At 39.8% G+C, this 12,571-nt stretch overlaps 1 protein-coding gene across 3 annotated transcripts in view; it reads left to right on the forward strand.

Moving 5' to 3' along the window:
* LOC138758913 (dual specificity mitogen-activated protein kinase kinase 2) overlaps nt 1-12,571 on the forward strand; it is an 84,413-nt gene that overhangs the window by 520 nt on the left and 71,322 nt on the right. Inside the window, exon 1 of one of the 3 annotated variants that reach the window (XM_069928522.1) lies at nt 8,879-9,147. The exons of 1 other annotated variant lie outside the window; for it this stretch is intronic. In XM_069928522.1, the coding sequence (XP_069784623.1) occupies nt 9,008-9,147 (140 nt within the window). In that variant the 5' untranslated portion in view covers nt 8,879-9,007. Of the gene's footprint in view, nt 1-8,878; nt 9,148-12,571 lie in introns of those variants that run through there. One more of the 3 variants, XM_069928521.1, reaches the window with a different exon arrangement.

Raw genomic sequence — 12,571 nt, forward strand, 5'->3', positions numbered from 1 at the left:
AAAAAATGAATAGATGATATTGAGAAAAAGAAAGATAAGGGTGCATTCTTGGTGATATGTGGGGGTGATGGAGAGATAGAGGACAGGATGTGTATGAAGAGAATTCCAGAGCTTTGGACTTGAGCAGTTTGAGGTTCGATCTGGATCCAGAATCGAACGCAAGAAGTTCTGGAGGTTTGGAGGATAGGGGGATTGGAAATGGGGAGACTGTGGATAGATCTGAAAAGGAGAGAATTTTAAAATTTGAGGCCTGAATGTTGTAGTTTTGGATGATTGAGACGTGAATTAGGGTTGAGGGTGCAGTTTTTGGTGATCTCTGCTTTAAGTGGTAGAATTTAAATTTGGTGCCATTATAAAAATGCAAATAAGTGCTGTGAATTTGTGATACAAAATAAAACTATTATCAGATAGGAACAAGTATATTGCAGATTTTTTGCTTTGGGTTCAATGGGAGGTATGGAGTTGGCAACTAGGGAATAAAGTTTCTGTTGGGAACCAAAAATGACAATTTTGGTTGGCCCAGTAATTCGCTGGTGGAATTCACTGCTGGATGCCAGACAGGGAATCTGACAATGTAGATTCCAAGAAGAGGCCAAGAGGAAGATGGTCTCTTGACTACTTGAAGCTGGGTGCCATCAGCATGTGGAAATTAACTTTTTTTTTGTGAAATAGGGAAGGGCCAAGGGAAAACTATCGGAATATTGATGCAGATTTCTAAAGTGAAGTCATTCACCGACAATATTTTGACAAATACAGTCAGTGTAATCCTATTCAGTTGGATAACAGTGAGGGGAAAATAGTGTTGTCTGCTTCATCACAGACTGGTTGAAGAGGTTAAGGATCAGAGTGGTTTTGACTTTAGGACATGGGCAGAAATGTTTTCAGTTCTGTCTTTTTGAATAAAGACTGATGTGACCTGAAATGTCCAGGAAAAGTGGATTCTTAATGATGAAACTGGGTAACCATCTGGTATCTGTGGTAACCAATACCACAGATGAGTTGTTTTTCTTGGGTGATCTATAAGTGTTTCAACATAATGAAAAAGATCTAGTCTTGGAAAAATGAAAAGAAAACAGTTGAATCTGTGAGAATAATATTGCCAGTGCCATGAGGAGTCTTGATGAATTGACTAAGAACATAAAAAATGGTAGGAGTAAGAGGCCATGTCTTGAAAAAAGATAGCAGCTGACCTTTTGGCAGTTCTGACTTTCCTTGCATCCCTTTTATTGTGTTGGTGATTCCAATTCTTGACTTAGGTAAATGCGATACAATCCCAGGTTTGAATGCATGTATTTGTTAATCTTGGAGAAGCATCTAACTATAATCTGGCTGGCTCCAGAAAAAAATAAAATTGAGATGATACTTCTCAACATTTTTCATTCATATCTATTTGCATTTGCAAGCATGTAGTCAAGGAATGGTTCTTGATTATTGAATAGCTTGAAATATTGTCGGTTTGAAGAACTGAGGCCATTGAACCATTATAATTCCTGCCTTCGGGAGGAAAGAGAAAGTATTTTATTACCTAAGTATGCCTTTCTTGTATTGATTGGCATTATTTAGGTTTAACATAGTGATTGCGTTCTTGCCTCAAAGTTGAAGACGTTCTCCGGAGCTTTCCCATCCACCAAGGCTGATATTATTTTTAATGCTTTAGGTTTGTCAAATATACTGCCTTGCAGAGAAGTTGAAGGCAGATTTTATCCTCTTTGTGACACTCTTCTGAGGTCATTACACCCCTGAGGTTCTGACTAATATCTGCAGATCAAAAGTGGACTTAATTGATCATTCATTACATTATACCTGATATCCAATTGGTAAATTGTTCATTTTTTGCCCATAGAATTATGAGCAATCCTGAAGCAAGGCTTACACAATCCTTAAGGATATCCTAAAAATCATGTAAATACAATTTCTTTCTTTTCACTTATTTCTACAGATCAGCACTTGTTTAAATTGGGCTGTCACTGAACTGTAATTTCTTTAATGGTGCTGATAGTTTCCAGAAGTATTCAGAGAAATGTGATTTCCTGATTTTTTTTTTAAAAATCGAAGATATGCAGATACTGGAAAATTGAAACATAAACAATGCAGAGGAATGATTGGCCTGAGTAGCTCTTTGTAGCTGTTATGGACATGATGGACTAAATTCTGCTTTCTGCTATAAATTTGATTTCTTTTTTAATTGGCGACATTGAAGACTTGTCTCTAAAACAACATCCTGTTGTGTATTTTTCAGATTTTTTAAAAAAGCCTGCCATTTCTTGACATGCTGATCCACACACTTTCTAAGATATTTTGTTTCTAGAGAATTTTTTTTAAATGAACTCTTCCCCTTTTTTTCTCAACCTTGTTTCACCTATAATATGATACTTTTGTTGCCAAGAGCAGTAATTTATTAAACTCTGCAAATGGTGAACATTTCAAGTTAAAGTTAACAAATTCCAGTGACTTTTGCTAGTTATTAGTTTTGTGTATTTTCATGGCTTGGACATTGAGCAAACATGCAAAATGCATGTCCCTCCTTTGTATAAGCACAAAATACTTCTTGGGGAATTAAAAATGTGAAGTATTTGTTATTTTTATGTCTGAATCAGAAGTCCCTTTTCCACTAGCACATTGTCCCTGGAATTAAAGGGGAATTAACTGGGAAAGAGTCCATCGGGGGGAATAAAAGGTCAGGACACCAGCATCAAATGACTTAATTCATGCTGGGGATTGACGACCTCTACTCCTATGCATATCCCTAGCATCAGCTGATGCTGGCATGCTGATTAAACCAGTGGAAAAAGATCTGCAAAAAGTTACCTGTTTCCAGTTGAAGGTAGAATACTCCGATCCCTGGGATGAGTATGTTCAGTGGAAAAGCAGTCACTGTCCCAGTTAAAGTTTCCCCAGTGGAAACAGCACAAACTGCTTCCTATCCCAGGACGTTGCATGGCCAATTAACTGGGATGCCAGTGGAAAAGGGGGATACAAGAGAGTTTTCAGTTTTGTAGAACAACGTAACCATCTGTGGCTATCATTCTCACCTGAGCCAGAAGTTTCCAAGTTTAAGTCCAAAGCAAGTTTTTTTTTAATTTTTTTATTTTTCACACTATAAACCATACTGACCAAAATACATACAGACATTTTTCTCTTGAATATATAGTGTCATTTTCTCCCCTTTTCCCCCCCTCCCTCACGCCCCCTTCCCATTTATTCAAAGTTCAATCTATAAGATACATTAAACCCGTTAAACAATGTCATCACTTAATAAAAATAAACAAGAAATTTTTGACTTTTACATACTGGGTCAGTTCATTTCGTTGTCTTCTCCTTCTGTCGTTTTAGGTGGTGGAGGTCCGTGGTAGGATTTCTCTATTGTGTTTCATGTATGGTTCCCATATTTATTCGAATATTGTGATGTTATTTCTTAAGTTATATGTTATTTTTTCTAATGGAATACATTTATTTATTTCTATGTACCATTGTTGTATTCTCAAGTTGTCTTCTGATTTCCAGGTTGACATAATACATTTTTTTGCTACAGCTAGGGCTATCATAAAAAATCTTTTTTGTGCTCCATCCAAATCGAGTCCAAATTCTTTATTTCTTGTATTACTTAGAAGGAAGATCTCTGGGTTTTTTGGTATATTGCTTTTTGTGATTTTATTTAATATCTGGTTTAGATCTTCCCAAAATTTTTCCACTTTCTCACATGCTCAAATTGCATGTATTGTTGTTCCCGTTTCCTTTTTACAGCGAAAACATCTGTCTGATACTGTTGGGTCCCATTTATTTAACTTTTGGGATGTGATGTATAGCCTGTGTATCCAGTTATATTGTATCATGTGTAGTAACCTCGTGTTTATTGTATTTCTCAACGACAATGGGCGCCTCCTGTTGGAGCTCTGCGCAGAACAGCGGCTTGTCATTACAAACACCCTTTTTCAGCAGAGGGACAGCCTTAAGACCACCTGGATGCATCCCCGATCCAAACACTGGCACCTCCTGGACTACATCCTGGTGCGAGAAAGTGACAAACGAGATGTGCTCCACACCAGGGTCATGCCTAGCGCGGAATGCCACACTGACCACCGGCTGGTTCGCTGCAAGCTCAACCTTCACTTCAAGCCAAAGCCCAGGAACAGTAAAGCCCCCAGAAAGAGGTTCAATGTTGGAAACCTGCAGTCAGACGAAGCGAGAGGAAACTTCCAGGCAAACCTCAAAGCAAAGCTCGACGATGCAACCCGCCCCACGGACCTGTCCCCTGAAACCCTCTGGGATCAGTTGAAGACTACCATACTGCAATCCACTGAAGAGGTACTGGGCTTCTCCTCCAGGAAAAACAAGGACTGGTTTGATGAAAATAGCCAGGAAATCCAGGAGCTGTTGGCAAAGAAGCGAGCTGCCCACCAGGCTCACCTCACAAAGCCGTCCTGTCCAGAGAAGAAACAAGCCTTCCGTCGCGCATGCAGCCATCTTCAGCGCAAACTCCGGGAGATCCAAAATGAGTGGTGGACTAGCCTCGCCAAACGAACCCAGCTCAGCGCGGACATTGGCGACTTCAGGGGTTTCTACGAGGCTCTAAAGGCTGTGTACGACCCCTCACCCCAAGTCCAAAGCCCGCTGCGCAGCTCAGACGGCAAAGTCCTCCTCAGCGACAAGATCTCCATCCTCAACCGATGGTCAGAACACTTCCAATCTCTTTTCAGTGCCAACCGCTCAGTCCAAGATTCTGCCCTGCTCCAGCTCCCTCAACAGCCCCTAAGGCTAGAGCTGGATGAGGTCCTCACCCTGGATGAGACATATAAGGCAATCGAACAACTGAAAAGTGGCGAAGCAGCAGGTATGGATGGAATCCCCCCCCAGAGGTCTGGAAGGCTGGCGGCAAAACTCTGCATGCCAAACTGCATGAGTTTTTCAAGCTTTGTTAGGACCAAGGAAAACTGCCTCAGGATCTTCGTGATGCCACCATCATCACCCTGTACAAAAACAAAGGCGAGAAATCAGACTGCTCAAACTACAGGGGCATCACGCTGCTCTCCATTGCAGGCAAAATCTTCGCTAGGATTCTACTAAATAGAATAATACCTAGTGTCGCCGAGAATATTCTCCCAGAATCACAGTGCGGCTTTCGCGCAAACAGAGGAACTACTGACATGGTCTTTGCCCTCAGACAGCTCCAAGAAAAGTGCAGAGAACAAAACAAAGGACTCTACATCACCTTTGTTGACCTCACCAAAGCCTTCGACACCGTGAGCAGGAAAGGGCTTTGGCAAATACTAGAGCGCATCGGATGTCCCCCAAAGTTCCTCAACATGATTATCCAACTGCACGAAAACCAACAAGGTCGGGTCAGATACAGCAATGAGCTCTCTGAACCCTTCTCCATTAACAATGGCGTGAAGCAAGGCTGTGTTCTCGCACCAACCCTCTTTTCAATCTTCTTCAGCATGATGCTGAACCAAGCCATGAAAGACCCCAACAATGAAGACGCTGTTTACATCCGGTACCGCACGGATGGCAGTCTCTTCAATCTGAGGTGCCTGCAAGCTCACACCAAGACACAAGAGAAACTTGTCCGTGAACTACTCTTTGCAGACGATGCCGCTTTAGTTGCCCATTCAGAGCCAGCTCTTCAGCGCTTGACGTCCTGCTTTGCGGAAACTGCCAAAATGTTTGGCCTGGAAGTCAGCCTGAAGAAAACTGAGGTCCTCCATCAGCCAGCTCCCCACCATGACTACCAGCCCCCCCCACATCTCCATCGGGCACACAAAACTCAAAACGGTCAACCAGTTTACCTATCTCGGCTGCACCATTTCATCAGATGCAAGGATCGACAATGAGATAGACAACAGACTCGCCAAGGCAAATAGCGCCTTTGGAAGACTACACAAAAGAGTCTGGAAAAACACCCAACTGAAAAACCTCACAAAGATAAGCATATACAGAGCCGTTGTCATACCCACACTCCTGTTCGGCTCCGAATCATGGGTCCTCTACCGGCATCACCTGCGGCTCCTAGAACGCTTCCACCAGCGTTGTCTCCGCTCCATCCTCAACATCCATTGGAGCGCTTTCATCCCTAACATCGAAGTACTCGAGATGGCAGAGGTCGACAGCATCGAGTCCACGCTGCTGAAGATCCAGCTGCGCTGGGTGGGTCACGTCTCCAGAATGGAGGACCATCGCCTTCCCAAGATCGTGTTATATGGCGAGCTCTCCACTGGCCACCGTGACAGAGGTGCACCAAAGAAAAGGTACAAGGACTGCCTAAAGAAATCTCTTGGTGCCTGCCACATTGACCACCGCCAGTGGGCTGATATCGCCTCAAACTGTGCATCTTGGCGCCTCACAATTTGGCGGGCAGCAACCTCCTTTGAAGAAGACCGCAGAGCCCACCTCACTGACAAAAGGCAAAGGAGGAAAAACCCAACACCCAACCCCAACCAACCAATTTTCCCCTGCAGCCGCTGCATCCGTGTCTGCCTGTCCCGCATCGGACTGGTCAGCCACAAACGAGCCTGCAGCTGACGTGGACTTTTTACCCCCTCCATAAATCTTCGTCCGCGAAGCCAAGCCAAAGAAAAGTTCCGGAGCATAGCTTTTCCCATGTTTCATTCTTTATCTTTATGTTTAGATCATGTTCCCATTTTTGTTTAGGTTTACAGTTTGTTTTGTTGTTTTCCTTTTCTTGCAGTTTGATGTACATGTTTGTTATAAATTTTTAAATTATCATTGTGTCTGTAATCACATATTCAAAATTGTTTCCTTCTGGTAACCTCAGACTGTTTTCCAATTTGTCCTTCAAGTAGGTTTTCAGTTGGTGGTATGCAAACATTGTATCGAGAGTTATACTATATTTGTCCTTCATTTGTTCAAAAGATAATAATCTATTTCCCGAAAAACAATTTTCTATTCTTTTGATCCCTTTTCTCTCCCATTCTCTGAAGGAAAGGTTATTTATTGTGAAAGGGATTAGTTGATTTTGTGTCAGTATTAATTTTGGTAGTTGTTAATTTATTTTATTCCTTTCTACGTGAATCTTCTTCCAAATGTTGAGCAGATGGTGCAATACTGGTGAATTCCTATATTGCACGAATTTTTCATCCCACTTATATAGTATATGTTCAGGTATCTTCTCCCCAAAGCAAGGGTTGAGCATGAGAATCATGGGTGTTTTACCAAATGCTGTTCCCTTCCAGGTGAAGCATTAAGTTAACTTGTCCATACCTCCCTATACTGTCCTATTTTCCTGCATTAGACCTGTTGACTTCTATTCCATGAAAAGTACCAGTCAAGATGCCTCTTAAATGTTGTGACCTTTCTCTACCAGCAAAGGCAGTGAATTCCAAGACACTCTATTTAAAAAAAATATTTTTCCTCTCCTCTGCTCTAAACCTCCTCTCACTTTAAACTTGTGCCCTATTGTTTTACAAATAGGATAGAGAATAGGAATATTTTTCCTGATCCGTCCCCATCAATTTTATACCCAGGAAAACAAACTACAGCGTATCCACTCTCCTTGTAACTAAAGCTCTCGAATCTGGGCAATATCCTGGTAAATCTCTTTTGAACTTTCACCAGTACAGTCAAATCCTACCCATAATGTGGCGACCAGAACTATACGCAATATTTAAAGTGCGGCCTTTTAAATAAATCCATGCTGCCCAGTTACGTCCAAATTGACCTCAACACTACATTTTTTTTGAGGATGGGAGGAAACCGTTGCACGCAGAGAAAACACACACGCACATGAGAACATACAAGCTCCTTACAGATAGGGTCATATTTGAACCTGGGTTGCATTAAATGTGCCACATTATAACATGTCCCAACTCTTGTATTCTCTGTCCCATCTGATAGACACAAGCTTACAGTATGCTGCCTTCACCATCAATGTGTCCCCACTTTCAGAGAAAAGGTGTCTCTGTTCATTAATATTCATTAGGATATCAAAGAGGATGTGATTCAGGAATCGAAACAAACTTGTATTTGGAAAGCAGCCCAAAATGGTATAGCCTTGAAAGACAATGAACTACTTCTGAAATATAGCTCCACTTTAATACAAAAAAGTAGGCAGCTATTTTGTACATTGCAAGCAGCCATGAATGGCTGAGAGGGTGATCTGTCTTTGTGATGTTCCATGGGATATTAGTATTTCTTGAAAATGATGTGATGGAAACATTTATTGATGAGAGGCCAGATTTAAGGTCTGTTCCCAGAGATGGTCTACTGAGTGCACCACTCCTTCATTGCTGCTCTTGGAATGTTAACCTCCATTTTGTACCCCATATCTGGAGTGGAGCTTGAGCCTATGAGCTTCTCAATCTTTGGCAAATTTAGGACCACTCAGACATGAAGCTACAAATCCAATGTACTAAAGTGTTAATATGTCAGATCCACGTAAGATGTCTGTAAGACTTTCCAGTCTTGATGTTTTAGCAGCGGCCGCCCACAGTTCATTTTCATGCATTTGAAACTCGATGCGAAAAGTGGTGCTTATTTGGAGAATGTAATAGGATAATGGCAAATCGAGCACCAAACCTGAAAACTGAATAGGGAGTAAAGAGGGGGCTTGAACTTTGTTGGATGCATCTTTCTATGCCAGACTTGATTGTGACACTGCATAGATGTAATTCCATAATTTCACAACTTTGAACTAATCTTGCTTTCTGGTTTTTCCCTTCTAATTTCTTTGACAGTTTTGGATATTGGGGCAGTAGAATGTTCATTCAGTTTTGAATACAAAATAAACCTGAAGCTGCACGTCAAAACGAGTTTTGTCATGCTATGCTGTTGAAATAGCTGTTGTAACAAGGAAGTGACAATTTCTTTTAGCTTGATGGATTTGATTGCGCAAGCAACGGCTTTAATCTTTGCATTTCTTTTCTGCTGTTGGAGATGTGCTAAAGTGAACGGCGATTTTTGTGTATTATAAAGAATACTGATAATCCATCACAGGCACTCAGTAAAGCTTAATTTGTGCCACTGAAGGCCATTTCGCACCAATTGCACTTCAATGCAGTGGCAGAGGATCCAAGGACTGAATTACAACTTTAAATTGTGGTTAAATATTGTGCTTCAGTGTTATTTCCTTTCATTTTCTATTCTCAAAGATTTTTGTGCAGTTCCACGGATATCAGTGGTTTCTCATCCAAGGTATGTCCTCTGAATTTTCAGAGCCCATATAATCTAACGTCAAATGAATGAGCTTCACTAATTGACGGGCTTATTGCATTGACAACAAAACTTGATATTTTATTTTCATATTTTCTTATTAAACCAAAAGGAGACAATTTGGACCACTCGCTCTTTTTGTAGAACCATGCTATATAATACCATTTTCCTGCAGCTTGTGTTCTCTTTCTCATGAGACAGAGAATAACCCATCTAAGTGGGGGGAGGGTAATTAACAATAGCAATGGACTCTCTTATCTGGTGCTCTGTGGTCTGGCACATTTTGATTCTGCTGCCTTTAGTACAAATGCCTTACAGACAGCACAGGATTTGAACCCTGGTCCCAATTGCTGGTGTTGTAAAGGCATTGCACTAACCGCTGCTTTAAGCTTTGTTCTACCTTTGATAGGGGTGAATTTCTGTTTTCCAGCATTTTCTGCAGTCCCAACATTGCCGGATTAAAGAGGTACAACCTGTACTACTTTTATGAGGAAACTGGGGCATCTAAGCACCAACCATCAGGTTGTACCCTGATTAGTAGAATGCAAGGCAGAAGAATGACCTGCTGCACCAACACCCCATCTGTTTTTTTTTGTTCGTATTTTGGTTTAGAAGGCAGGTTGGGTTCATTTGCTGTACTTGATTATCTAGTCAACAAAAGTCGCATATTCTTTCTAAAATGTTGAGTGTCACAATAACACATTGGATTTTGGAGTTATCCACTGAGATGCTATTGTGTGTACTATAAGGCATACTTCTAAACTGCATTGCCATCTACATTTTCTCGATTCCTGTCCTCGAGCATCCCTAAAATTGAATTTTTCTCCTCGCAAATTTCAGCTATCAAGGCCCAAAGCACTGGAAATACCTCCTCTTATCCCTTGAAACATTACTTATAGCCTACCTCTTTAACCAAGTTTATGCCATGAATATTTCTTTTTTTACGGGCCACTGTCATTATTAGCTTGCTGAAACTTCTGAAAAGCTCTGGGATATTTTGTAGTTAAAGTCTGATAACCTTGGGGCATTATAGTGGTGGTGGACCAACAGATTTTAAGCTTGTTGGATATTACTTTTATCAATATCAAAATACACTCTAATTTCACTTTTTTGCATGTTACACAATGATATAATTTTTCAGTGAATTTGTAAAGAGAGTAGAAAGTGTAAGCACTCCCAATCTCAGCTCTGGCTGAAAACCTGTTGTCATTCTAGTCCTGCCTGTTGCACCGCGTGTCCTCTGGACTCGCAGCTCTCATTCTGGGCAAATATTTAAACTGCATCATTTACAACTATTCAGGTGCTGAATTGTTGACTTGTTAACTGTATAGAATTGCAAGTCTTTGGGCATGTAACTGTATAGGTGGTCTAAATGATTTGCAGAAGTTACCATTAATGATATGATTTTGACAGTATGAAAGTCAATTCCCCAATTACTGGTACTTAATTGCAATCCTAATGGCAGGATGAGTTGGCTTTTTTTTTAACCAGGCTTACTTAGAATTTTTTAAAATTATGAACTTATTGTGGATGGACAGTTGCTTGGTAACATCAAATGGAACCATTGCATCATACATTGGCCAGGCAGACAAATTCAATATTGTACAGTGACAACAACTTACATTTATGGAATGCTTTGAGCATGGTAAGATATCCCAAGGTATTTCAAAGGAACATTGTTATAGAAAATGTTATTGAATGACATAGATATTTGATCAGATGACCAAAAGCTTGATTAAAGAGTTAGGTTTAAATTGCTTTAAAAAGAAATTGTGGAAATCTAGAGTTGATGGTCAGGACGTACAGATAAATTAGGGATGCAAATACAGAGTTGAAGAAAAATGCCCAACAAAAAGATTTGGCTCATTTTCTATGGGGAATAATTTTTTAAAGATTTGGCAGCGTCATGGTATTAAAAAGATTGAGGATTGTTTTGAAGCTGGGAAATTTATTATTTTTAGTAGAATGAAGGAGAAGGTATCTGAGAACACTACACTTTGTTATTATCAAATTACAAATTTTTTGCGTGAAAATTTTGGTCAAGATCCATTATTGCCAGCAAACAGAAATGGAGTCATTGCTGTGTAATGGAGATACAAAGAAATTGATTTCAGTAATGTATAGGTTGTTACAAAAGAAAGCTTGGAAAATATGGTATATAAATCAAGACAAAGATGAGAAGTAGATTTGAATAAGCAAATAGATTAGAGCACTTGGATGGAGTTATGTAGAGAAAGTATGAAAAGTCCAATAAATGTCAGGTATAGGTTAATACAATATAATTTTATTCATCAGTTGTATTTGACACCACAAAAGTTAAATAAATTGGACCATTCCTTTCTGGATTTATGTTTTAGATGTGGACAGGAAGTTGGTAAATTACTGCATTCTAGTTGGCAGTGTCCTAAGAATTAACCTTTTTGGTTGGAAATAATTTACTTGAATGAATAATGGGGATTAAAATTTCCACAGGATCCAATGTTATTTTTATTAGGTGATATTAAAGGGGTCAAACATGAATTAAAATTGAATATGTACCAAGTGAAGTTTGTTAAAATTGTTTTAGTAATAGCTAGAAAATGTTCTGCTATAACTTGGAAATCTGATATAGATTTGGGATTGGAGAGATGGCACGTGGAAGTTCAGAGTTGAATACCATATTTACATGAAACTCAGACATTTTCTTTCTCCTAAAATAGGTCTCTGTATATTATGAAAAGCTTTAAAGTAAGGAGTATTCATGTTGAAATCTCGTCCTATATTTTTCTTTTGTTTTTGTAGGTGGTTTGGGGTGCAGTTAAATAGGGGAATTTCTTTTGTTTTATATATATCACATATATTTGCAATAGATTTGTAATATTGTGAAATAATTAAATTTTTTGTGGCGTTAAAATTTAAATAATACTCTGGTGATTGTAGTAGTCCAAATTCAGAGAAGAGTATTCATCAGTGGTAACAATACAGAAGAAAGCTATTTTATCCATCAGGTGACTGCCATCTTCATGTTAGTTCAGCTTGTGTAGGTAGACCCAACCCCCTCTGCTCTATCCTGGAGCTCTGGAAATTCTTTCCTTTCAGATGCTTATCCAGTTCCCTTTTTTTAATTTTTTTTAAATTTTTCACACTATGAACCATACTGACCAAAATACACACAAACATTTCCCTCTTGAATATACACAGTGTCATTTTCTCCCCTTTTCCCCCCTCCCTTCCCTCCCTCCTTTCCCCCCCCCCCTCCCCATTCACTCAACATTCAACATATACAATACATTAAACCATTAAACTATGTCATCACACAATGAAAATAAAGAAGAAAATTGTGTCATCTACTTTTACACACTGGGTCAGTTCATTTCGTCTTCTTCTCATTCTGTCATTTTAGGTGGTGGAGGTCCACGGTAGGACT

The sequence above is a fragment of the Narcine bancroftii genome, chromosome 3, assembly GCF_036971445.1.
Source record: "Narcine bancroftii isolate sNarBan1 chromosome 3, sNarBan1.hap1, whole genome shotgun sequence".
Lineage (NCBI taxonomy): Eukaryota > Metazoa > Chordata > Chondrichthyes > Torpediniformes > Narcinidae > Narcine > Narcine bancroftii.